General features: G+C 44.0%; 1 protein-coding gene across 1 annotated transcript in view; it reads left to right on the top strand.

The window, feature by feature from the left end:
• RBL1 (RB transcriptional corepressor like 1) overlaps window positions 1-27,987 on the top strand; it is a 2,331,004-nt gene that overhangs the window by 451,170 nt on the left and 1,851,847 nt on the right. Inside the window, exon 6 of the mRNA XM_044089002.1 lies at window positions 3,344-3,504. Coding sequence (XP_043944937.1) covers window positions 3,344-3,504 — 161 coding nt within the window. The remainder of the gene's footprint in view (window positions 1-3,343; window positions 3,505-27,987) is intronic.

The raw sequence follows: 27,987 nt of genomic DNA, 5'->3' as shown, positions 1-27,987 counted from the left end.
GTCCTTCCTTTATGCCCAAGGTGGTGTCTAGTGTGGCCCTTTCATTTGCCTATTTTTTCCCTAATCCACAGAACAAAGGACAACAAATACTGCACTCTTTGGACGTGCACAGACAACTTAGATTTTATTTGGACAGGACTAAGCCTCTCAGAAAGTCTGAACAGCTGTTAGTTGGCTTTGCTGCAGGGGCAGAGGGGAAGGCCATTTCAAAGCAAACCATTTCTAAGTGGATAGCCCATTGCATTAATTTCTGCTATAAGCACCACGGAAAACCTACTCCACAGGGGATACATCACATTCCACCAGGGCTGCATCTACCTGTACAGCCTTTCTCAGAGGTGTCCCTACCAGGGACATCCTAGAAGCTGCTACCTGGAGCTCTGTACATACCTTCACCAAGCTTTACCACATGCCTATTTTTTCTAAATCCAGGGCTTGTTTTGCCACTGCAGTCTTGCAGGGCTTAATAGCTGGTCCTAATGCTCTCTAACTTCCTCTTCCCTACCTTAGTTTTGGGAATCAACCCAAATGTAATGACTGCAACAGTGAAACACGAAAAACATGGTACAGTTGTGTACACTTACCATAAATGTAGATGTTTGAGTGTATTCACTGTTGCAGTCCTGGTTACCCTCCCTCCAGCCCCCTGACTTCTCTTGGCTATACTTTTTTTCTTGTTTAGTGTATTTCAGCTTTCTGGTGTATTTGCTTTTTGTTGGAGGTGTAACCTAACATATAATTGCTTCCCATTATGGGGGCACCTGACATCTGGGGCAAGAAAAACTGATGTAATGACGTCGGCTGCATGTTTTATACCCCTGATGACCTGATGTCATGGAAGAAGAGACAGCATCCGATGCAGGGATCCAAGACTTTGATATTCAGGATGGCTGAGGGCTACCTGCAGGCAGATAACCGAAATGTAATGACTGCAACAGTGAATACACTCGAACATGTACATTTATGGTAAGTGTACACAACTGTGCTTTATGCATACAGATGCCTCAGATTCAGGTTGGAGAGCAACTCTGGCCTATTACAAGATTCAGGCAAAGTGGCATCCCTCTCTTCAGGCCAAACACATCAATATCAGGGAAATGACAGCAGCTTTCTTAGCTCTACAGACCCTCACCCCCTTTCTGGTTCCAGGGGTGCTCCAGATTGTCACCAACAACACCACGGTAATGTGGTACCTCAACAAGCAGGGAGGAACAAAAGCCTATCAGCTGTGTAGTCTATCCCTGCTGATATGGGACTTAGCCTCTCGGCTCAACTTAGTCCTGCAGGTGGTCTACATCCCCTCAGAGGACAACCACCAAGCAGACCTCTTGAGCAGGGCCTCCTCACCTCAACACAAATGGGTGCTGAACAGGGAGGTCTTCTTAGACATAATCCACTGGTGGGGTGCTCCCCAAATAGACCTCTTTGCCTCCTCCAGACCAGGCAACTGTAGAGCTTCTGCTCAGAAACCCACTCTCCTCTAGCACAGAGAGTGAACACTTTCAGCTTCTCTTGGGAGTGGAAGTTCCTTTATGCCTTCCCCCCATTCCCATTGATTCAGGAAGTCCTCCTGAAAATCCAGAAGGACAAACCAAAAATCTTGTTAGTGACTTCCTACTGGCCAAGGCAGCACTGGATCCCCCTACTTCACAAACTAGCCAAGGGCAATCACTTCAAGTTACCCTACAAGGTGGACCTACTGTCACAAGACAAAGGAACTCTCCTACACCCACAGGTACAGATGTTGTCTCTGACTCTGTGGGTGATAAACTTTTGATTCCTTTCAGACACCACTACTCCGAGGACGTGCTTTCAATCCTAAGGGAGGCAAGGAATCCTACCACTAGAAAATCTTACCTGACTAAATGGGAAAGTTTTGCAAAAAGGGAAGGAACCCCAGCTCTGCCGAGGTTCCCATGTTTCTAAACTACTTGTGTCAATTGATAAAAAAAAATGACCTTTCTTATTATTCTGTAAAAAGTTCATCTCTCGGCCATAGCAGCCTGCTTCCCCCTGGGACCCCCCTTGCTGGCCAGGCTTGACGTAAAGCTCTTTTTTAAAGGGGTCTTGCGCATGAGACCACCTAGGAAACATATCCCTCCACCTTTGGACCTTAACTATATCTTAGAGAAATTAACCCAACATCCCTTTGTACCTGCCGGCCCTTCCTCCTTACATATGTGTACATGGAAGACTGTCCTTCTGATGGCTATCACTTTAACCAGAAGAGTGTCAGAACTACCAGCGCAAATGGCCTGTCCCCCCTATACCGTCTTTCACAGAGACGGGGTGTCCTTGCGAACCAACCCCTCCTTTATGCTTAAAGTGGTCAATGATCTCTCTCTTTAACCATTCATTTGCCCACCTTCTTTTCCATACCATTTACGAAGTGGAGAGCATACTGCACTCTATGGATCTGCACAGACAATGAAGATTCCACCTGGACAAAATCAAGGGCATCAGAAAGACTAACCAGCTGTTTGTCTCCTTCCACCCCAGAGCCCCGGGCAAGGAAGTCTTAAAGCAAACCATTGCATGCTGGATCACGAAAGTTATTTGCTTCTGCTTCTCTCACCACAGAAAAGAACCCCCAATGGGAATCAAGGCCCATTCCACTAGAGCTGTGGCCACCTGAAGGGTCTTTATGAAAGGCCTAGACACAGCATCCATTTTGCAAGTAGCCACCTGGGCCACTATCCACACCTTCACCAAGAATTACAAATTGGATCAAGTTTCCAGAGCTAGAACAGGATTCGCCAGAGCAATCCTGCAGGATCTTGTAGAACCCTCTGCATCTACCACTGCCCTCTCCTCCTCTTAAGATGTGATACTCTCCCACACCTAGAATACTGCAACATAGGAATAGAAGGATATAGAATAGTTGTGTAAAATCTTACCATAACCTTAGATGTCTTTCTCTTCCATGTTGCAGTTTTCCTTCCCGCCCACCACTCCCCCCTAGTCTTATACCTTCCTGTACTGCCTGCATATCAGTAGGTCTCCAAGTTACACACCTATAAAGAACTGGCACACATCCTGCTGATCCTTATTCTCTGCCTGCTGGCCTTGAAGTTCTGAGGATTGTGTGTGCAGATGTCACATTTAAGGCCCCTTGGTTTATGGCCCTATGTGTGACATCCCATGCACACTACAGCAGCCAAGCTGAAGCTTTTGTATAGAAGCCGACGTATGAGTCGCCTGAGGGCAGGAAATCCCATAGGGACATCTATGGTTATGGTAAGATTTTACACAACTATTCTTTTTATTTTTATACCCTTCTGACCAGTGCACGGAAATAAGTTGTGGTTCTGATATTTTTTTCCTTTTGGATTTCCAATAATAGGTTTACCTTTGGGTTTCCACACTGTGGAATACAGACCCTCTGAAGAGCCTCCTTGCATCATTGATGAACTTTGTGAGCTACATGATGGATTAGTACTTGAAGCAAAAGGAATAAAAGAGCACTATTTTAAACCATACATTGAAAAACTTTTACATAAAAAGGTACCTACTTCTTAAAACCTAGTATGATTTAAATACTTCTCATCAATTTAAGATTTAAAATGTTATTGAGGACACTTCGATTTTGTTGTTCTCATCGACACTTCATTTTAATTATTTTATTTTCAAGATAAAAAGTTTACTTTTGAAGAAATATTTGTTCCACTTTAGACTGGTTACAGGTGTGTAGAATAACTGATATCCTTCCTGTTTACCTTTTTGTAATCAAAATAATTTTTTACCACATTGAATGGATTGCAACCCCTTGTGGGACTTGTGTTTTCTCTTTAAATTTCAGAGTATTGTTTATAGGAAGCTCTATGAAGTGAAATGTGTAATACAGCATTCTAGTGGGGCCGTCAAATATTGTTTTAGGGCTATTATTCTGATCCAGACTGACAGGCAGATTGTTGATGACAATAATATTCAAAAATACACACACACACACACACACACACACACACACACACACACACACACACACACACACACACTCTAAATAAATAAATAAATAGATAGATAAATGAATCAGTAAATAAAGGTGGCACTGGCTGCTGTCCCTATTCTACCCATTGTCGTGTTGAAATTCTTAGCATATGTGGGAGGCCTTTACTATTCTGAGGATGCTTAGGGTTCTGGAAGTCTAGCTAGATGAGAGGACACCCACTTAAAACTAAAACCCAAATGTTGTGAATTACACTGTAGCAGTGAATTTGCTCACACAGTGCTGCTGAAATCCAAATCTTTAGCTTCTTCTCAAGCAACAAGCCTAGCATATATATAGCATGCATAATGCCTTTGGGTGCTTTCTTTCTTTTTTTTTTTTTTGTTTTTATTCTTTTTGTCCCTTTCCATGAGGACCATCAGGACTTCCTTAGTAGCCATAGGATTGCTTGTGGTATTTCACCAGCATCTTGCCAGGATAGCTTATTTTTTCTTTTCAACCCTAGCCCCCTCCACTTGGGTGAAGTGCCCTTGATTTGTGTCAACACCAGGCTCAGTACTTCTCCTAAAGCATGTGCATACTTCTGTGTACTTGCTCAGGAAGGCTTCTGTGCTCATGGCTGTGCGAGCTAAATGCATGCCTTAGGACGGCCTCCAAGTATCATGACCCTTCCTTTGAGAGATTATGGCATGGAACAGTCCTGTTCCACCATCTGAACCCCACCCCAGAGATAGGTTTGCCCATACTCACCTTTCCTAGCAGGTGACCATATTGCTGATCAAACACTGGTTGCCTAGGTCATCACCAGAAAGTTATCCCTCTGCACCAGTGGAGCTGTCACGAGACTGCTTTCTTGCCAGTACTAAAGAAAAATCTCACAGCCCAATGCACATCTTAATGAACAAAAATGTAAGCTCTGACTTTAACCTTAAAACCTGGCAGTAGGCCATATTTGATGTTGATCTTATTGATTACTGCTGTTGTAGCTGTAGCTATATAGGTTATATTTTACCAAGGTTATATCAACCAAACAGCTTCCAAAGCATCAGAGCACCTTCCACATGCCAAAACTGTCAAGTAGTTTGAACCGAGTTGACTAAAAGACAAGTTTGGGCCCTAAGCCCTTCAAAACTTTACTGTCAGCGAAGAGTATGCTCCTCTGAGGCTTTTTAGAATCAATGGTCAGCTTGTGCTGTTCCTTTGCTGGCAGGTAAGTTCCCTTTGGGGAAGAAACTTCTATTCAATTGTTTTTGTTTATTACTAATACTTTAATCTTCAGGAAAATTATTTTAAAGCTAGGATTCTTTTTTCCACCGTCAGTTTAAAAGTTGTTTAAAGTATTTAAAAACACATTTTTCTGTGGAGAAGCTGTGTTTGTTTTACTTTTTGGGTTGACAGAGTATTTTTAAGTACTTTTTCTGTGTTTTTTGTGTAAAAAAAGTGACTTTTAAAAACGTTATATTTTTACCGGCGTCTGCTGCTTGTTTTCCCTGGGAAAGAGGCACCATTTTTGGTTTGACCATGGAACAAACTGTCAGCCCCACAGGCAGTGCTTCTCAAGCCATAAAAAGAAAAAGTTAAGCAAACAGCATTTGCCACCACAACAGGCTAGTAATTTGCCTCAGCCACAGGTGGATGTCTCTGCTGTGGCCATTTGTTGTACCTCAGGCCGCTCATCTTTTCCCGTGTATCCGTCTGGTGTAGCATGGAGAGTTGGCCATGTCCTCTGCGGCTGTTGAATTTCCCTCAGCAGGCAAGGGAAAGGCACTCTGCCATGGTCTTGGGAGAGAGAACAGGGAAGGTTTCCTTCTTTTGTCAGAATGTTGTACCCATTCCTGGGAAATCTGCTGCTGTCATTTATAAACTATTGGCCCCATTTTTTTTATTTCAAAAAGAAAGAGAAAACTAAACGTGTACCTTCTTTTCCTGAAATTTCCTTAGACAAGAGTAGTTTTCTGGGTCTGTCGCAGGGTTTTATTCAGGATTTTGATTATTGCTTTCTGGTTAAACAAAGAAAGATACCTTCTTTTCCTGAAAGATTCTGAATCTGGACTGGAAGATTAAGGGACTAATGCAGGTATTCTCCTCAATGTACTAATTCAGATTCAGAGGAGAGTTTTCTGATTCTACATTTAGAGTTCTTCTCTGTTTGAAACTTTTACAAGAATGTGTCAGTGTTTTCAGTAGGAGTACTTTGAGATTTCTCACTACCTCTGTAAATGTTATAAGCTGTTACAGAAGTAATTTCCTGAACCTTCACCAATTCCACAAGTTCTGTCAGCTTTGGAGGATGTGTGTGTCTGTGCATGTAATATTCCTGTTAGCCAGCCTGCTGCCCCTAAAAATGCAAATAGAATGTATAAAGTTCTTCAGTCTTTTTAAGTTTTTATACACTCTTCACAAACCTGACCCTGCAGCTATATCTTTAGTTAATCCTACTGCTGCTAAACATTTAGTTCAGTTTTATTCTACTCCCTCTGACAAGGGTGGGAACATTATTATGGGTATGGGAAAATAGTATAAGCTTCTGCAATTTTGATTTTCAGAATTTTGAATTGTCAGGCTCACGGGTTAATCTTTGTCCTGACCAGTTGTGAAAGTATTATGATGTTTTATCTGCAGTTTCTTTTTGTGAGGAAAAAGCTGGTTTGAATGATTTGGAATCTTCAGTTGTACTAGTCACCACTGTGTATTTACTTTGTATTTATGACTCTGTTGATTATTCTTCCAGGGATATGGCCTCTAGTGCTGTTTTGGGGAGGTCTGCTCGACTGCATTCTCAGAACCTTCCAAGATGATGTCAATAATGAGATTTTATTTTGTTTTTAGGATAGAGATTCTGTTTTTGGTTCCTTTGCTGAAGAGGTGATCAGATGGAAGGGTTAAGTTAAATTAGGGAATCTCTTCAGATTTTCTGCTCTCCTTTTTCAAGTTTTCAAAGGGATGCTCTTTAACTGCTTATCCCATTTTGGGATAATGGCAGTGGAGTTCCAAAAGAATTCAAGAACCTCGAAACCGAAGGACAGTCCAGATAATCAGTGTATTTAAGGGAATTTGTTCCTTCCTCCCACCCTGGCAGTCTGTTTTCCCTTCCACAAAATCTGAATCTCCACTTTTCTCTTTGGCAGCAGCTTCAGACAGATGGGTTCTGAAAAGTATTCATTGAGGTTTTAGATGCCAGTGAGAGGATGTTCCTCCTTGATAGGGGATTATTCCTCATCCTCCAGACTGGCCTCTGTTTTCACCTGTTCTTCATTACATACTGTTACAGGGAGTGATGGAGCCAATTCCTCACCCCCAAGTTGGGAGAGGTTTTTGTTCAAGGATGTTTTAGTGCCAAAGAAATAAGATGCCTAGAGACCAGTTCTGGTTCTTTCTTCATAGACCTATTTGTGATGGTGCCTAACTTTGAAATTATATCACTTCTCAGTCTGTTACCTCTTCTTCCTCATTCAAGTTTCCTGGTAACACTACATTTAAAAGATGCTTATCACATTCTTTTTTGTCCAGACTTCAGTAGTTTCTTAAAGTGTGTGCCTGAATCACTTTATCACTTCTCTACCTCACTCTTTGGACTATCCACTACACCTAGAGTGTTCACAAAGTGGTCACATAAAGCAGACTACAGGGTATACATTTTCTTTTTTCCATATTTAGATGACTTGCTTATCTTTGCAGAGTCATTTTCAAAGTGTCAGGAATCTCTCACTTCGGTGAGAAATCTCTTTCACAAGCTGGAATTCTGGGGTAATATTCTAAAGTACTTTATGACTTCCCAGGTTGTCAGGTGGACACCTCAGTCCAAATAACTTTTTTTCACCAAAAAAAAAAAAAAAAATCTTTATCTAGACCTGTATCCAAGGTTTGCTACTCAGACTGCGTTCCCTGTGTGGGAATACCACACGATTTTGGGTCTCGTGGCTTGAAAAACTGACTTTTAAATGAAAATGGACCACAGTTTTTTTTTTAAGTTAAAATGGACCTGTTGCCTTCCTCCCTAGCTATCCCAGGTCCTAGGCAACTGCAGATAAGCTTATTTCCTGCAAAGATGCTTTAGAAGTTTAACAAGAGAGTTTCATAAGTCACTCTTCAAATGCTGAAATTAAAGTCTGATGCTTTGTAATATCACATCTCATTGTGAAAGGGTGCCACGCATATATCTATATTGCTATATCTCTATATATCTATATCTATATCTATATATATATATATATATATATATATATATGGAAACCTATGACTACCTACACATTGCTCATGCACTACAACTTTACATGTATGCCCACATAGCTATCTAACTATATATATATATATATATATATATATATATATATATATATATATATATATATTCTCAGTTATGACATTTAAAATGCATACTAAAACTGAGGCTAAATCCTGGGAAGACCAATGTGCCAAAAGTAAAATGACAGAAATATTTGTCATTGATTTATTATGACTTTACCTTCTTCTTTACAAAATAAGGTATTTAAACTGACAATAAGGATATTGGCAATTTTGTTGTTCTAGTATAGAAACTGCAATGTAGTAAAATTTTGTTTAATATGAGCAGTCTCCATCTAGAGTAAAGTTTGTCAAATTCTAGTAACAAAGAGGAAACATTAAGCATACTCTCTTTTGGAGTTTAATTCTGGGGGTAGTGAGAGTTGGAGTAGCTCATGAGTAATATCTCATGTTGTATGAGGAAGTTGTTTTGTGAAGTCTAGCTGTAAGGGGAGGAAATGTGTGCAGTTGGGGTAGTTTGAAGGGGTCTATATTAAATCATCGAACACTTAGAAAAGCGAACAATGATTTATCGACCCCATGTAAGCAAAACCTTACAAACTCGAACGCTTAGAACAGCGATTTTTTTTCCCAAGGGAAAAAAAAATCGCTGTTCCCCAAAAAAAAACTAAAAAAAAAAAAACCCCCCACTTAAAACATAACATAAAGTGGGGTGCTTCACCCCCCACACACCTCCTACTTAAATATACCAACTCCGAGATCGCACTACAGTGACAAAAATGGCAAAGTAATGGATGCGGCCAAGCGATTTCTTTCCCAGGGAAATAATTTGCTTATATGCCGCTTCATCATTTTACCTTTTCGTCTCTTCAAGTTAAACCAAGACGCATTCGAAAGAATGCATCTTCGGTCATCTAATAAGAACCCGTTTGTAGAATATTAGAGCCTTGTTTTGTGGTAGCCATTTGGCTTTTTCTAGGGTGACAAAGTGATGCTCACAGAAAGGTGAGTTTGTAATGAATCAGTTGATGCTGTTAGAGACAGTCTGGAGAGTGACAGTGTTTTTTTTGGAGGCAGAAGCAAAAATTGGGAGCCCATATTCAAGTTGAAAAAGGACAACTCTTTTGCCAGTGGCTGCTCTGGCTGTTTGTGACAGAAAAGGGGAGAGCTTTTTGGCACAGAAAAGGGGAGAGCTTTTTGGCACAGAAAAGAAGGGAATTTATTCTGGCGCTCACTTAGTCTGTATGGAAATGAAAATTTAGTGACTGATCAAACCACAGTCCAAGGTATTTGAAGATGGAGGTTGGCTCTATGGCATGGTTGTGTAAATCAGAGATAGTTAGAGCCAGGTGCTTGGTGAATTTTCTGTGGAGCTCATAAAAGCGTAGTTTTGGGCTTTGTGGGGTTGAGAAGAAGTTTGTGGTTTATGAACTATTGGTGGAGCACATGTAAGTCTGACTGGAGTTGGCACTGAATATAGGTTTGAGCTTGACGTGATCGGTAAATGACCATGTCATCAACTTAGAGCATAAGTGGGAGATGGGGGATGTGGCAGTGAAGTTTGCTATTGCATATGGAGAAGGAGAGGCAAGAATGGATCCTTGTAATACACCTTTGGTAAAAGCTACAGATTCTGATTGAGGATCCCATTTTAACTCTGGAGTGTCTGTCAGGGAGGAAGTTTTTAAACCAGGGAGCAGCATCTGGACTAAAACCAGTTTCAAGTAGTTTGTTTCTGAGAACATAGTGGTCCATGAGGTCAAATGCCTTGGTCATGTCTATAAATAGGGCACCTGGAAAGAGGCCACTGTCTGAGTTTAGCAGGATGTCATTTAATGACTAAATTGCTGCCGTAGTTCTTCGTCTAGGACAGAATCCATGTTTGGAGGAGAGCAGGTGGTACTGCTGGATATAGAGCGAGAGTTGAGTATAGACTGTCTTTCAAGAAGTTTGCCCTGAATTGGGAGAATGGTTACTGGACAGAAGTGAGAGGTATCTTTTGGTCTGGTTTGTTTTGGGAGGGGTCTAATTAGGACAGTTTTATGTGTCAGATCCAGGAGGGGTGTCAGTGGAAATATTTTCAAGGAGAATAGAGACTACTTTGGGACATATGTATTTGAAATGGAAAAGGGGGATGAATGATGGCAGGGTGGCAATGCATGATCTATGGGAGGTGTGGAGTTTATTGATGGGAGATTGCTAAATTCTTTAAGTGAATCTTCTGGAGAAAGTTTTGATGTACCACATTGAATGGTGTTTGTAGATAGGGTATCATGAGGTGATTTTCTTCCTCTAAGTAGGCTAACCTATCAGATGTCTCTGACTTTGATTAGGAAGCAGTTTCAGAAGAGATAATAGTGCAAGGTGTGTGGGATGAGTCTATATTAGATCAGCAAAAAACTTTTTCAGCAAGTGGCTGTTTGCCAAGTGCTCATTGTTGAAACCTTGCTCCGTTGATAATCCATTTCAGCAAATTTTTTCCAACTGGAAAAAATGCTTGGCCATCATTGGGAATTTACCCTTTTCCTCACTGTAGTGCAATCTCGGAGTTGGTATATTTAGTTATGGGGGTGTGGGGGCACAGCCCCCACATTAGGAAGTGTAGGGGGGCCAAAGCCCCCACTTTGGAGGGTTTTAAATTTTGTGAAGTTTTATGCTAGCCAAGCGTTTTCTCCCCTTGGAAAAAATTCGCTAAAATGGCCATTCAGCGGAGCAAGGTTTCGACAGTGAGTGTTCGGCAAAGAGACACTCGCTGAAAAGGTATTTGGCTGATTTAATATATACCCGTGTGGGATACCTAGGACATATGCAGGCACATAAATATAAAACAGATGTTTGGCCTGGTCAAGGTACTCAATTCTCTGAATCATCTTTTGTCTCCAGGACCTCTTCAAGTTGTTTCAGATAATACCAGAGTCATGTGCTACAGCTGTAATCGGGGGGGGGGGGGGGAGAGGGGGATCCAGGTTGTACCCTCTTTGCTGACTAGCCACAGTAGCTTGCTATATAGCTTCACAGCACATCTCACTCTACAGGCTTCCTTCTTTCTGTCAGAGCAATATTGTGTGTCAGACAAGCTTATCAGGACAAGGCCAACCCTCACATATGCAATCTAGATCAAGGGGTCTTCCAAAAGTTGATCATCTGTGTGGAGTTCCTCTTTGAGACCTGTTGGCCTTCTGTCTAATCACCTGTTAAGATTCTACTCCAAGACTCCTCCATGCAGTAAGGCCTGGAATACAGATGCTTTTTCTTTTCCTTTAACAGGAATTCCCTATATGTTTTCCACTTATATCCAGGGTATTTCTGAAGATCCAGAAGGAATCCCCAAAAGGTCTTTGTGGTGACTTCTTTTCTGGCCCAGGCAGCAGTGATTCTTCGTTCTTTTGGAAGTGGCCAGGGGCAGTTACCACAAACTTCTTCACAGAATGGATCTAGTCACACAAAATCAAGTGTGTTTGATACACCCCGACTCCTGTCAACTTTGACTGACTGCCTGAATGATAGGGTCTTAATTTCCTCTAGGCAGCTGTTTACTGAGGATGTGCAGCGGGTACTAATGGAGGCAAAAAAATCTGCTGATAGAAAATCATGTATTAGCAAATGGAAAAGGTTTTCTAATTGATGCCATCATCAGCATAAACACCACCCATTCAGGGCTAGTTGTTCTGTGGTTTTCCAGTGTTTGTGTGAGTTCATTTCCTATGACCCTTCTTACCCCTCCATCAGGGCTCATTTATTGGCCATTTCAGCATGTCTGTCTACAGGTCTTCCTCTTTCAAGACTTTTTTATGTCAAAAGGTTTTTGGAAGGGGCTTTATTTAAGAGGTCTCCAAGAAAACCAGTGGCCCCTTCTTGGGGTCTTAATTTTGTGTTAGAGAAGCTAACACTTGCTCCATTTGAACCAGCTAATAATGGCTAGCTTGAGGTTCTTAACATGGAAGACTGTTTCTTATGATTGCTCTGACCTCTGCAAGAGGAGTGTCTGAGTTGCAAGCTCTTATGGTGAGTCAGCCATGTCTCATTTTCCACAGAGACAGAAATAATCTGTCTTTTATGCCTAAAGTGGTATCCGAGTTTACTTTAAGCAAAGCTATCCACCCCCCCATTTTCTTTACTGGTCTTAAAATGAGGGAGAATGGATACTGCATACTTTGGATGTCCGTTGACAACTCAGGTACTATCTTGACAGAACTAAATCTTTCAGATCTTAGGGTCTGTTGTTCCTTTCTTGTGGAGGTAAGAAGAAGGGACAGCCTGTTTCAATACAGACTGTGTCCATATGGTTGTCTAGACATAGATTATATATGTGGATGAGAGGAGGACACCCACCTTTTGTTATACTCACCGCAACAAAAATTTTCCAGACTGGGTCAAGACCCACTCTGCCAGGGCCTTAACTTTATCTCTGGCTTTTTGGAAGGGTTGGTTTCTAGACGTATTCTAGAAGCTGCGACTTGGTCATTTGTGCATACTTTTGCAAAGCACTGTAAGTATGATTCCTTCTCTATTTCTAGATCATGTTTTGCAAGGACCAGTCTGAAGTCGTTTACTTCATTTGGTCTTCAACCTGTGGGTACTGCATCCGTATCGCATCCGAGCTGGTAAATTCACTAGCATCTGCTCCGAGCTCCTCCCCTTACCCATAATACACCTCCACTACCTTCCAACCCCAGATCTCATTTTCCATGGCTTGCCTGAAGCATCGTGACCTTCTGAGCTCCGAGTTAGTGAGTGGGTTATTTGCTTTTTAAGCAGATTTTCTTTAATTTTTGAGTGTTAGGCGTTTAGTGTAGGTTCCCTCTTCTCCTCCCCTCACTGTTGCGTTGTGTATTAGAAATTTTCCTGTAGTTTCAGTGTAGTTTGTTAGAGTGCATTGCTTCCCCTCCCCCCACAGTATTCTGTAGGCCTTGAGTGTGTGATGAGTGGGTCTGAGTGGGAAATAGGTATTTTTTTCTCCTTTTCCTTCTCTAGTGTGATTTTTTTTTTCTTGTGTAAAGACATGGCTGACCCCAAGCTTGTCTTCAAAAGGTGGACTGAGTGTGGCCACAAATTGTCTCCTGCAGATGGCCACACTCTTTGTGTGATGTGCTTGAGCGTTGCCCATTTGAATAATGACTGTGCTATCTGCACGGGTTTTAACCAGCGCACTATTAAGGACAGGAAGGGTAAGTTTGCCCTGAAAGGCCTTCTACCTATTTCTGAGGCGGCTGCCTCATCCACTACTTCGGTCACAATGGCTGCTGTGGCCGCCTCTCCTTCCTCTCTTGCCCTTGCTTCTCCTCCCTCCCAGGCTGGGACTCAACCTCCCGTTTCTAAGCCTGTGGAAGTGGAGCGCAGAAGTGGCAGAGAGGAGGAGAGAGAGCACAAAACTGACGAACACAAAGCAGAGAAACACAAGAGGTCTCTGGACCTTTCTTCTACACCCGCCAAAAGTCAGGCTAGGATGTGTGACTCCCCTCGGCTCCGATCTCCGAGATTTTCCCCGGAGCCGGAGGGGACACGTCCTCCATCGATGGCCTCAGTTCCGCAACCCACTGTGTCAGAGTCTGTGGCCTCGTCAAGATCCACACGTAGCTTATCGGAAGCTGACATGGATAAAATGATGAGGAGGTTCATTCGTACTCGGATCCAGATGGGGGTCTTGCCAGCTTCCTCTCCCTGTAGAGGGGGGAGCTCGCTTCCTTTTTTCACACCAATTTCTCCTCCGATCTGTCCACCGGGTTCGGAGTACTCGGATCCGAGGATGGCCTTAGTCAGGGGGTTGGCGCCGATGGTACCTGTCTCCTCAATGCCGGCAGCTGCCTGGGGCGTGTTGGATCCGACCAGTTCGTATCCGAGTGGCTCTCAGAGCCGGAGCTTGGGTGTCGGATCCAAGGTAGAGGAACTTTTTTCATCGGCACCGATGTTGTTGGGCCAAGTTCCCTCCCTCTGAGCTGTTTCCACTTCGGGCCAGCTCTGATTCTCATGTCTTATCCGGGGACAGCAGTTTCCTTAATAGTACCCCAGAAGGCTCGTTCTCCCTCGGCGTTCGACATGATAGAAAGGGTTCTCTCCACTGGATCGAGACCCTTGACTATTTCCTTGTATTCCACCCTGACTCCCTCGGCTCTGTCTACGAATCCCATCATTTCACCAGAGGGACAGCCCGTGCTCGAGGAGCCCCAGGCAGTTCCCCCTGAGGAACAAGTGGCTTGCGAGTTCCCCCAGGAGAGCCCCACTTGAGACGTACCTTGTAAGCATACGTGTAAGAAGAGGCACTTGGACTCCCCCGAGTCCCTCACTGAGGACATGGATTTGGATGATGGGGAAGGTTCCCCCAGGTCACCTTCTGAGGATGTCTCCTTTGCTTTGAAGATGTCATGGAAATCCTACGCCAGCGGGGAGGTTGGTGCGCCCCAAACCTTCTTCTGACGAATCTGTGTTCCTGGAGGCTTTCGGCACGGGTCTATCTACGTCCTGTGTGTCCCCTCCCGCAGATCCCCTGGTGGACCTGGTCTCCTCGCAGGCCTGGAAGGAGCCAGACACTGTGGAACCAATCCCTAAACGTCCGGACAAGATCATGAGTCCACCATCAGATAGACCAGAGTGGAACAAGGGCTCCCCTGTAGACGCTATGGTGGTAGCAGCAGCCACAAAAAAGGAACTAGCCCAAGAGAGTTTCTTGGTTCATCCCCCTGACCGAGAGTCTCGGATGATGGACCACGTAGGGAAGCGGGTTTATGCGTCAGCGACCTTTTCCATCAGGGCACTGAACTACCTGGCCCATGTCACGAAACTCCAGCGCGACCTGGTCAGGGAACTGGCTGAGTGTCTCCCTTAGTCCATGTTGCAGGACAGAGACACGTTCTCCACGAGGATGGCCACTTTAAAAGCAGTCTCCACTATGTCCATGCGACTCCTTTCACATGCTAACGAAGGAGTGGCTAGGGCGGCTGGGTCCAATGTGTCCATGAGGCGCAATGCCTGGCTCTGACAGCTCTACTCTTTTTGGTAAGACCGTCAAAGAGACTTTGGTCCAGAGTGAGAAGGATGGGAAGACACTGTCTGCCGTCGGAATTTGCTTCTCGAACCCTCAAAGATCCTTTTCCCAGAATCAGAGAGAGCAAAAGAAGACGTAGTTCCGGAAGTCACAGTATTCCCGGGACACTCGGGGCTCTTTCCCCAGAGACAGAGGGGGACAGGATAGATGCTGGCCCAGAGGCAGAGGGGGTCCGAGGAATTTTGGGTCTCAAACCTTTCTCGGACAGGCCCGGACAGCAACCCTGAGGGACTGCCCCGACTGGTCTACTCTGGAGGCAGTCGAGGGCTAATTGTCGTTGCATCTCATGGCATGGGAGTCCGTAACATCAGACCACTGGGTTTTTCAGATCATATTCAGAGAATACTCTATCCCCTTTGTGGTTCTTCCCAAACCTCTCCTGGGTGTACCACCCACGCAAAGGGAGGCAGCAGCACTGGAAATCTCCAAGCTGCTGGAGAAACGAGCCATTGAACCCATCCCATCAGATCAGTCCAGATCGGGAATCTTCTCCAGGTTCTTTTTGGTGCCAAAGAAAACGGGGACTTAGAGCCCATTCTGGACCTATCTACCCTGAAACCTGTCAGTTGCTAAAGAAAAATTCTGGATGGTCACATTACAGTCCATCATGCCATACCTGCAAGAGAGCAACTGTATGTGTTCATTAGACCTCCAGGATGCCTACTATCACATAAAGATGCACAGAAGGTCCAGGTGGTTCCTCCTCTTCCGACTAGGAGTCAATCATTACCAATTTTGAGCCCTATCCTTTGGTCTCACCACAGCCCCCAGGGTGTTCACTAAAGTGATGGCAGTAGTAGCGGCTCACCTGAGGCTTCAGGGGATTCAGGTCTACCTGTACCTGGACGATTTTCTCCTCACTGCTCCCACCAGGCGTCTACTGTCTCAAACCAGGGATTATTTCTTAAGGCTTGCTCTTCAATTTGGGATTACAGTCAACGCATCCAAATCACTTCTAAATCCTGTCCAGGTGATAGACTACATTGGAGCAAGGATAGACATACTGCAGTGCAAAAATCTTCCTGACCACAGAGAGATTACGAACCCTGAGGATGCATGTCTCCCTGATCTACCATTCTCATCTTCCCTCGACAGAATCAGTGCTGAGGGCCTTAGGTTCAATGGCAGCGACCATAACGCTTCTTCCGTGTGCCAGGTTACACATACGAGTACTGCAGTGGACACTAGCAGTACAGTGGTAGTGGTCTCTGTTTGATCTTCAATTATCGTATCCAATACACCTCAGTCGAGTCTGCAGGTCGTCCCTTCTGTGGTGGATGTATTCTCCAGAAATTTTGGAGGGACGACCTTTTGTTCCAGCTTTTGTCCAAGCCACAGTGACCACGGATGCCTCCCGACTTGGGTGGGGGGGCATTGTTTGGGCAGGACAGTCCAAGGCCTGTGGTCCCCTGTCGAGACCAGTTTGCATATAAACATTCTGGAGATGAGGGCTGTCCTTTTGGCGTTGCAGGCCCTTCATGCCTTTCTTCCTCTCGGAACCGTTGCAATTCAATCAGACAACATGTCAGTGGTCTGGTACATCAACAAACAGGAGGGACCAGATCTTACCCCTTTTGTTGCGAGGCCATGAGAGTGTGGGAATGGGCGATCTCCACCGGTCACTTTCTCATAGCAACGCACATTCTGGGATGGCCCAACATTCTGGCGGACAGGTTAAGTTGGACTATTCTGATGCCTTACGAGTGGTCTCTGAATCATTCAGTAGCAGAGCAGATCTTTCTGGACTGGGGTCAGCCTTGCTGCGGTCTCTTCGCATTTTCTTCCAACCCAAAGTGCAGTGAGAGTTTCGCTCTGAACCCCCTTCCAGGGGAGTCCCGAAGAGATGCTCAAGTCCATGCTTGGCCTCCCGGTCTTCTGTATGCTTACCCTCCAGTACCTCTTATTCCGAGGTTTCTACAGAAAGCTTGTCGACTGGGGAGCAAAGTGATCCTCATTGTCCCATTTTGGTCTCGCCAGGTATGGTTTCCCTTCCTTTGATGTCATCTTCTGGCTCCGCCTTGGATCTTGGATTCCATTCAGGATCTTATTTCACACCCTTTGGGGGTTCCTCATCCAAACCTGAACAGTTTGAAGCTCACGGCTTGGCTGCTCCAGTTTCCATGATTGCTGGGACTCCTGGATTATCCTCTTCAGTTAGGTTTATTCTGGTGGCAGCCCATAATTCTTCCACCAGGAAGATTTACCTCAGCAAATGGAAACGTTTTTCCTTTTGGGCTTCTCAAAGGAGTTTAGATCCTTTCACGACTCCTATTTCTGCCATTCTCGACTTCCTAGCCAATATTTTTCAACAAGGAGCAAGCTCTTCTTCTATCAAAGTTCATTTAGCTGCCGTCTCTCATTTTCACGTGGGTGAGAATTCTGCCTCCCAGGCCTTTTCCAGACTGTGTAAAGCCTTTATTAAAGATACTGTCCTGTTACGCCCCCCGGTCAAGGATCCTGTTCCTTCATGGGACCTTACTGTGGTTCTTCAAGCTTTGGTTGCTCTGCCTTTTGAACCTGCTGCAACCACAGATCTTAGGTTCTTGTCTTGGAAAACAGCATTCCTGTTAGCTATGACCTCTGCTAAAAGGGTTTCAGAACGGCAAGCTTTGTCCATTAAAGTGTCATGTATGATTTTCCATAAAGATAGGGTTTCCCTTCAGACCAATCCATCCTTTCTTCCCAAGGTTGCATCACAAGTTAACATTAATCAAACCATTAACTTACCTGTTTTCTTCCCAAATTTTGCTAACAAAATGGAATACAGATTCCACTTATTGGATATTCATAAACAGTTACGATTTTATTTACACAGGACTAAAACTTTCGTAAATCTAATGAATTGTTTGTGTATTTCTCTAAACCCTTTTTGGGTAAACATATCTCCAAGGTCACTATTGGTAGGTGGATTTCCTTGTGCATCTATAAGGATAAAGGTTTGTCTCCTGGTCAGGTGAAAGCTCATTCCACTAGGTCAATGGCTACTTCTGAGGCCTTTTGGTCTAGAGTCGCATTGGATGGTATTTGTTCTGCAGCTACTTGGTCCTCATGTCATACCTTTATTTCTCACTACAAATTGGATTTGACTTCTAGAAGAAGAGCATCCTTTAGTTCCGCGGTGCTTTGGAATATCCTTCCATGAGGGCCACCCAGGAGTTTAGTAGCTGGGGACTCTGTCCCACAGGTTGAAGACCAAATGAAGTAAACTACTTCAGATAAGGAAGTTATGTACTCACCATAACGTTCCATCTGAGTAGTTATACTTCATTTGTCTTCAACCGTCCCTCCCTCCTTCCCCCTGTCCTTATATGAACAGCCTGTTGGCTGCAGTTTTAGGTCATAAAGTATTCTTCAGGTCGTGTTCTCAGTGTAAGGGTCAGCAAACTCGATCTGGGGGTTGGAAGGTAGTGGAGGTGTATTATGGGTAAGGGGTGGAGCTTGGAGCAGATGCTAGTGAATTTGCCGGCTCGGATCCGATATGGATCTGGTACCCACAGGTTGAGGACACGTTATGGTGAGTACATAACTTCTTTTTTTCCAGGGGTTCCTGGACACTTCTCCTTCCACATCCTATATAGTAGTAAGCTAGGGTAATTACCCATATAGCTAAGGGTACTATAGAAATGATCCGTTTGGTAAAGATAATATAAGTAAACTTACCTTAACAGATGATGATCAGTCTGCTGCAATAGCCACTTCCTCCCTCCCTCCCTCCTTCCACCCCCTTATTTTTTGGTGAGTTATTTATTCCAGGATGTGGTTATTTATTTTTTGTTATTCCTAGCATTGTTTTTTCAGGGCTCAGTCTCTCTCCCTTTGTTGGCAAGAATGCTGTGAAGGGCTTGGCACCCAAACTCGTCTTTTAGTCAGCTCAGCTTGAGGTCCCTGACAGTTTGTCTCATGGAAGGTGTTCTGAAGCTTTGCAAGTTGACAGGCTATAATATCTTTGGCAGGATATAACCCATATAGATAAGGCTATTGCAGTAGTGATCATTTGAACATCTGCTGTTATGGTAAGTTTACTTACACACCTGTTCTTTCCTACTCCAGAGGTGCTTCAATAGGTTAGATGTTCAAGAAAGCTAAACATGCATCAGCCTTATCAATATCATTTGGAAGGTGATGGAGAGTGGATACCCTCAGAACTAGTTTAGATGGATGTGTTCCCATACATATAGCAGTATAGATTTCTAAAGTTAGATCATATATACTAAACCTGAGTACCATTTTTATGGAATTCACAGCCGTCCTAGATATGGGACTGATAGTGATTTCATCCCCTACCTCGACCTTGCCAAAGCATTCAACAGTATTCCTTGCAAAGGAATCATAAATAATCTCGAGAGTTCAGAGTTAATATGTGTTATCCACAGGATAATTAGTTAGTTTTCTGGAAGAACCCAAGTAATGAAGATGGGTGGCTAAATGACTAAACTAGTAAAAGTCATGTAAGGTGCCATGAGAGCATACCACCCTTGACTTTTTGACATCTTTTTCCTTGAATTCTCAAGTAGATACAAACACTCTCCGGATGACCAAGTTTGTGATGATCACAAACTTGGTATGATTGTCCCCCCACTACAGATATGTCTTGGATTTACCCGCTGATAGTGTAAAAACCAGTAGTCTGACTGTCAGTTCCAACAAGTGCAGCAGTCACAATGAGAAGCAGATTTTTTTTTTTTTGATCTTTTATGTTTATGTGTATGGTCATAAAGGATTTTGGTGAAGAAGTCCTTACTTTCATCAGCAAGTCTCCATGCTTTTTTTTTAAAGGCCTTCTGTATGTCTTGCATTATACTCACGGAGCATTCAGTCATTCTAGGGATGTTCATGTCCTGTTGTATACATCAGTGGTTCAGCTAATCATTGAGTACAGTGCCATTGCTTTTATGCTCTTAATAAAACATTTTGCTGAAAGGGTACAGAGGTTCATAAACAGTAGATCTGATGAGATTGGACCACCGGAGCTATCCTGGAAAGCTAAAAGAGATCTTATTCTCAGCCTCACATTTTGTCCTGAAAGGGGCACCTCTTGCCTTATAATTTTTGTCAAGAAAGGCCTCCTTCATTTTGAAACACAGTGTCTAGAATGTACTGTGGGGAAGGCCAACACAGGCAAGCTTAATAATTTTTAGCAACAGTAGCAAGTGAGATTAATTCATTACCCAGTGCCTCCCTTCCTTTAGGAATAAACTTCCTGCCCTCATGAAAAAGTGTAATTTACTACCCTCTTTTTATAAAGGAAATAACAAACACCTTTATTGAATTATCAGCTGTGACATAGGCACATTTATAGTTATATAAAAGAAATCAGACTGTATTAACAAGTTCACTTTTACAAACATTATGCTTCATATATTGCTGTATATCATATAACCTAAGCAACATTACATAAATTATTAAATTCCTGCCTTTTTTAAACAAGAAACATCTTTATTAAACCATCATTTACAACATAGACAATCATACGTTTATGTAAATTAATACAAACCACACCAAAACAATCCTATTTGCAAGCATTTTACATCACAAACCACACTGATACACTCCCAGTTGCAAACATTATGCGTCACTTATATTCTAACCAATCATTTTCAGTCAGATATTACATACCTCATTTAAGTTCTGCCTTCTTGTAAACCTCATTCCTCCCCTGTATGTATTGTTCCCACAGTTCCCATTTTTCCTATGTAGTCTGCTCCTACCTTTTTCTAAAGATCTCGATTACAGTTGTTTTATCTCTGTAACTATATTCACTGCTTCTAATATAGTTGGTTTAGATTTTGATTTCCATTTTCTAGTAATTGCTTGTTTGGCAGTCACCATAATTAGACACAGCAAGGCCTTACCATATCTAGGCAATTCCAGTTCTGGATCATAGCTCAGAAAAATAATCTCCCTCATCACACAAGTCTGCCCACCCACATGTCTGACAGTGCATCCCACAGGGAATCCTTAAAGCCTGCCAACTCACTGCAGTCCCAGAAAATATGTTCCCAATTACCTCTTTCTTCTCCGTCACACCTCCCAACATTTGCTGTCTACCTGAGGAAAAATTCTCTGGAGTCTGCATGGGGTATAAAAATATCTATGTAAACATTTCCAAGCAAATATCCTAAATCTTCTAGATTGTGTTGCATATTTGGGAGACATACGTATATCCTCCCATTGTATGTCGTATTCCAATGTTGCAATATTCTACATGTGGGTTTTCACTTCTTGCTTCGCGTCCGTCCAGCCAGTATGCAAAAGTTTTCAGTCCCAATGTGGTGCGTAGGACATCTGATGTGGCTGTAGGAACATGGCCCATAAAAGTTACGTCTGCACGCACCAGCCCTCAGAACGTCTCAGCTTCCAGTCGTACACCAGGTGTTCCGGCTCTCGCTGTTGTTGCATTCGAGAAATCAGATATGTACCTTGTTGGGGAACCTTTCAGCCCTATTACTTATTATATTGCCTGTTCATGTCATCCAGGAAAGGCAAGTGTAAGTGCGGCTGGCAAATTCCTCATAAGGACTCATATGACCAATGCCTTTTCTGCTTGGGTCGGTCGCATGACCACAAGGCCGGCTGTGTTTGCCAGGCATTTGTGCCCAAAACCTTGCATAGCTGTTTGCATGCACTTAACTTATACCTAGAAAATCAAAGGTTAAAGCAGATTACATTAGGCTGGAGGCTTCATCCAACGTACCTTCAGAACCGTCGAAAAAGAAGCCCAAGACCATACAGCCTACCACTACCGCTGCGCCTCTTCCACCCGATCCTCAGCTTGTGGCCGACGCCAGCCTGGTAGAGGAATTGGGTTCCACTGTTTCAGATTTAGCGGGTACCCCCCCAGAAGCCGCACAATCCCGGGCAGATGGCACGTCTGTAGAGGCTTTACTGACATCGGTCTCTGATGCTGGAGGGAACCAGCGATTTCCTTTGGTCTGTCGGATCCCTCTGGTCCTTTACAGTTTACAGAATCTAGGCCTTCTCTCCTTCAGACGCCAGCTAGGCCCCGTAAGAAGAAAGAAAAGAGAAAGCACCTCTCTTCTCCTTCTGAAAGCATCCCTGACTGGGAGGGTTTCAGTCAAAGTTTATTCAATGCCTTTATGGCCCACGGCCTTTTTCTGCAGGGAGTGCTAGCATCCCTCCTCCACTAGTGAGCCCTAGGCCTCAACCCACAGACCCTACTATTAGGGAAGAGGAAGAGCTATCTGATTCTTCCTCTAAAGAATTCCTGTTGTATTCAGTCATATTCATCCCAAATCCCCCCCTCCTTAGGGTATGGTTCCCCAGAGAGGAATCTCTCGATCCTTACTCCCCAGCTGAGGGTCTAACTTTTTCAGAAACTATCTCTAAGATGAAAGACCATTTCAAGTGGGAATCCTGTGAAATGACTGAGGTCCAAAAACAATATTATGACCTCATTCAGATGGATTCCCCAAGACTGTCTTCCATATCTCCACTCTTGCCTGCCTTCCTGGATGCCTTCTCCTCAGTATCCTTAAATCCAGACTCTCAACCTCCTACCCCTCGCAGGCTGGATAGACTTTATGAAGTTCCTGACACAGCTAAGCACCTCCTTAAGTGCCCTTCTGCAGATCCAGCCACTATTTCCATATCTACAGACAAGGCTTCTAAGCTATTACCCATGACCACCATACTCCCTGCTGACAAAGACAGCAAAACTATGGCTTGTCTGGGTAAGAAACTTTACACCTCTGCTATCTTGTCTTTTAGAGCCACAAATTACCAGACTCACATAGCTAAGTATGCTTTATCCCTCCTAGAAAAAAAAAAACACCAAGGAATTGGCAGATATTCCAGACTGTGCTGCCAAAGCTTCACTGACTTCCCTTCTGGCCCTTATCTCCCAGGTTACCAGGCACTCAATCAAGTGCAGTTATAATGCTGCAGAAGCCTCAGCTAGGTCTGCAGCGTCAGCTTCTGCATTATGGAGATATTCTTGGTTACGCTTACAACTCCTTCCTGAGGACTTTACATCAAAGCTTATTGATGCTCCCCGGACAATACAGCATTCTTTGGAGCTAAAGTGGCTGACCTCTTTAAGTCACTTCAGCAGAAAGGGAAAGAAATGCAGGACCTAAAACACCTGCTTGTTTCCCCGATACCAACATTTCATAGAAACTACCCAGCAAGAACTCAGTTCATAGAAAGCCTATAGGGAAACAACCCCTTCCAGCTAGAGCTTCTCCCTCCTCTAGCCAGAGGCCACCCTTTCAAGATAGGGCAGGTAGCATTTGACTACCTGCCAGCATTGCCTCCTCTCTACCTTTGTCAGTCCATCTCTCTCACTGCCTCCCTGTGTGGACTCGCATCACATCAGACAAATGGGTCTGGCAATCCTTCAGAAAGGTTATTTCATGTCCTGGCTCAACCCACCAAAAAGAAAAGGCATCCCACAACCTCCATCACAACAACTGCATCTCCTGCAACCTGTGTTGCAAGCTCTGCTGGCTCACGGCACTATTGAACCAGTGCCTACAGTAGGAAAAGGAAGAGGTTTCTACTCCAGAATCTTTTTGGTCCCTAGGAAGGACGGATCTTGGAGGCCTATTTTAGATCTGTCCCATCTCAGTCTATTCCTACAGATCCCAATCTTCAGGATGTTGAGTCTTCCTACCCTCTTCCCCTTCTCCTTCACCAAGGGTTCATGGCTACCCTAGATGTAAAGGATGCTTACCTTCACATCTCCATAAGGCCCACATACAGGAAATATCTGAGGGTCTTGGTGGGCCATTCTCCTTTTCAGTTGTCTGCCTTGCCCTTTGGGCTTTCTGCTGCACCCAGGGTTTTCATCAAATGCGTGGCTCCAGTGATTGCTTATTGCAAGACAAAGAGAATACACATATTCCCTTACCTGGACGACCTGCTAATTCAGGCAGGCAACAAAGAGACCCTCCTCCTACACATTCATTTTGTAGTGTCCCTCTTATAGTCTCTGGGATTCCAGATAAATTCTCCAAAAATCCCACCCGGAGCCCACGCAAGACATTGTCTTCTTCGGGTGTAGAATTCGCACAGACCTCATGAAAGCCTTCCTTCCCTCATGAAAGCCTTCCTTCCCCCCAAAAGGTGGAAACCCTGATAGAACATCTGCTTCTGATCCTCCAAGACACAGAATTAACAGCAAGGCAGTACCTCAGGCTCCTGGGCTACATGGCAGCCACTATCCCTATGCTACCACTTACAAGACTGCTTATGAGAAAGCTACAATGGTATCTCCGGTCAGTCTGGACCCAACACTCCCACCCTCTGGAATACAGGCTCCCCCTCCTCCCCTGCCTCAAACTAGAAGTCCAGTGGTGGCTGGCACAAGTGACCCGGAACTCAGGTCTTCCCCTCCAACCACCCCTACTCACACAGGTCATGCATACACATGCCTCAAATTTGGGCTGGGGGGCAACTCTGCGCCATCAAAAAGTGCAGGGCCTGTGGCCAGAGCCACACAAATGAGAACACATCAATCTTCAAGAGATGAGGGCAATTCTTCTGGCTCTTCGAGCCTTCCTACCATATCTCCAACAGGGTCCCCTAAAGATATTCACAGACAACACCACGGTTTTGTGGTATCTCAACAAACAGGGAGGGACCAAGTCATACCTCCTTTGCAGACTAGCTCTTCTAGTATGGTAACTGGCCACCTGACAGGGAGTGACTCTGCAGGCAGTCTACATTATCTCTCTTCTCAGCTCCCAGACAGATTATCTCAGCAGAACCATCACAAACAACCACAAAGGGATGCTTCACAGAGATGTCTTCCTAGATTTGGTTCACTGGTGGTGTATTCCTCAAATAGACCTGTTTGCCTCCTCCATCAACAGGCAACTTCCTGGTTTCTGCACCAGGATAGCAGACCCACAGGCACTGGCAACAGATGCTTTTCAACTTCATGGAAGGGGAAGTTTCTATATGCATTCCCCCCTTCTTACTAATTCAGAAGGTCCTGCTGAAAATTCAGCAGGACAGACCAAAAATCTTGTTGGTGACTCACTACTGGCCAAGACAGCACTGGATCCCCCTTCGTCTACAACTATCCAAGGGCAATCACCACAAGTTACCCCTCAGAGTGGACCTTCTCACACAGTGAGAGGGATCCCAGATACACCCACAGTGGCAGCTACTTCACCTCACCCTGTGGCTGATAGGATTGTGATCCCGTTCAGACACCTTTATGACGAGGACGTGCAAAATGTCTTGCAGGAGCCCAGGAAACTAAATAGCAGAAAATCCTACCTTTCTAAGTGGAAAAGGTTCACTATATGGTGTCAAAATAGGCGGCTGGACCCACTTGTGAGCGAGACCCTTTTAGTGCTGTCTTACCTGTGTGAGCTACCACAGTCAGACTTGGCTTATTGTTCCTTTAAAGCTCACTTGTCTGCAATTTCAGCATGCCTTCCTCTGTACCCCCCTTTAGCATCCAGACTCCCTGCTAAGCTTTTTCTCAAAGGGGAACTCCACCTCAAGCCTCCCAAAAATCCACCCCTCCACCATGGCATCTTAACTATGTTTTGGAAAAGCTTACGCTTCCTCCATTCAAGCAAGCAGACAAAGCCAATCTAAAACATTGTACACGTAAAACTTTACTACTTGTGGCCTTAACATCAGCCAGAGGGGCCGCAGAGCTACAAGCCCTTATGGCCATTCCACCCTTCCTAGTTTTCCAGAATGACAGGGTTACTCTTAGAACTACCCCTTCCTTCATGCCTAAGGTGGTAAATGACCTGTCCCTGACTCAAACCATCCATCTACCTACCTTTTTCCCTAATCCACAGGGGGACAGTGAGAGAATACTTCACTCCCTGGATGTTCATAGACAACTCAGGTTTTGTCTTCATAGAACCAGGTCTGTCAGACAGGCAGACCAACTTTTTGTCTCCTTTCATCCCAGACCCTTGGGAAAGGCAGTAACCAAACAGACTATCTTGGTATGGATTTCCAAAGCCATCACCTTCTGGTACCAATACCATGGAAAATCTTTGCAAGGCACTATCAAGGCACACTCCACCAGGGCTATGGCCTCCTCAGGAGCCTTTTTCAAAGACCTGGATATCTCATTTATCCTGGAAGCAGCCGCTTGGTCATCAATACATACCGTCACCAAGCATTACAAACTAGACCATATTTCTAGAGCCAGGGAGGGGTTTGCCAGGTCTATCCTTCACAGATTCCTAGAAACAGCTTCTAGAACCCCCCCCCCACTCAGAGTGAACTTTGCCACTCACCCACATGTAGAATACTGCAACATTGGAATAGATGGACATAGAAAAGTTGTGTAAAATCTTACCATAACCATAGATGCCCTTCTCTTCCATGTTGCAGTATTCCTTCCCACCCTCCTTCCCCTTCCTGTTATGCTGCATTTCCCTTTCTGGATGGCTCAGGACTGGCATTACCCTTCCTAGGACTGGCTCCAACTGGAACTTTCAGTTCTGAGGGCTGGTGCGAGCAGATGTCACTTTTATGGCCCATGTTCCTACAGCCACTTCAGACATCCTATGTACCACATAGGGACTGAAAACGTTTGCATACTGGCTGGACATACGCAAAGCAAGAGGAGTAAACCCACATGTAGAATACTGCAACGTGGAAGAGAAGGACATCTATGGTTATGGTAAGATTTTACACAACTTTTCTTTCTTTGTGAATTGCTTATCCAAGCTGTCTTCCCAATCCTTTCTAACCTCCTCTGATTGATTATTATAGTTATCTTACAATATTTTATATGCCCTAATTATTCCTTTTTTAATGGCACATTCTGTTCTGGATTCTACTAAAAACACTACCAGTTCTGGTGTTTCATGTGACCCCCCCCCCCATTCCTTTCTCTTTGCCTATACTCTGATGTCAATCCTTGATGGGGAAGGCTATCTCTAACCTGCAGTCCAAATAAATTATTGACATCTTCCCATTTTGTCATCTTTCCCTCTCTGGTTATTTGCTCCCAATACCTTGGTTCCTTTGCCAGTTTTCTCCAGTAAATTCCAGCCCCCCTTTCCTATTGTCTACATCACTAATTGCAGTCATCCCTATTAGCAGAATCTCTTTTCTCCATTCCCGTGTTGGCTTAGTTCTTAGGGTATTTTCTGCTACTTTATAGATATAATACTCTGCATGATTATTTTTGTTCTCCTTAAAGGTCTGCATCTAAAACCACAGTCTCTTCTTGTTTCTTAAGCTTCCCCTGTTTCAATATCATCCCTTTCCACTTTGAAACTTTGAATTATAGTTTTCTTCTTGTGCTGTGTATATGGGTCTTAACTGTGTAGCTCTGAAATAACCATTCAAATCAGGTAATTCCAGTCCACCCTGTTCTGCTGGAAGAATCAGCTTGTTCCACTTGGCTCTTGCTGTCTTCCCCTCCCAGGTAAAGTCCTTCAGCTGTTATTAATTGCGATCCGCAACTTCTCCTCTGGTTGATAGAAATATGCCTGACCTGTGTGTAAGACTAATGGGACTAAAAACATTTTAACTGCTTGTATCTTACTATCCATATAACAAACCTTCCATTTTCTCAGTTTTTGTATTATCTTTTGTTTAGTCTCTTCCCACATATCCTTAGCGACCACACCAGAATCATTTTTAATCCATACTGCTAAATACTTCATTTTATCATGTCCCCTTAAATATGTATATTGCTGAACCAATTCATATGTGAGTACATAATTTACCACTATTACCATTGTTTTAGCATCTTTAATGCATCTTGAAAAGATTTGAAACTGTCTCAAAATGTTCCACAACA

This window comes from Protopterus annectens, chromosome 12.part0 (genome assembly GCF_019279795.1).
Source record: "Protopterus annectens isolate FY-2018-M chromosome 12.part0, PAN1.0, whole genome shotgun sequence".
NCBI classification, from domain to species: Eukaryota; Metazoa; Chordata; order Ceratodontiformes; family Protopteridae; genus Protopterus; species Protopterus annectens.
Note: the sequence above shows the minus strand (reverse complement) of the source record. Positions and strands in the feature narration are given on the sequence as shown.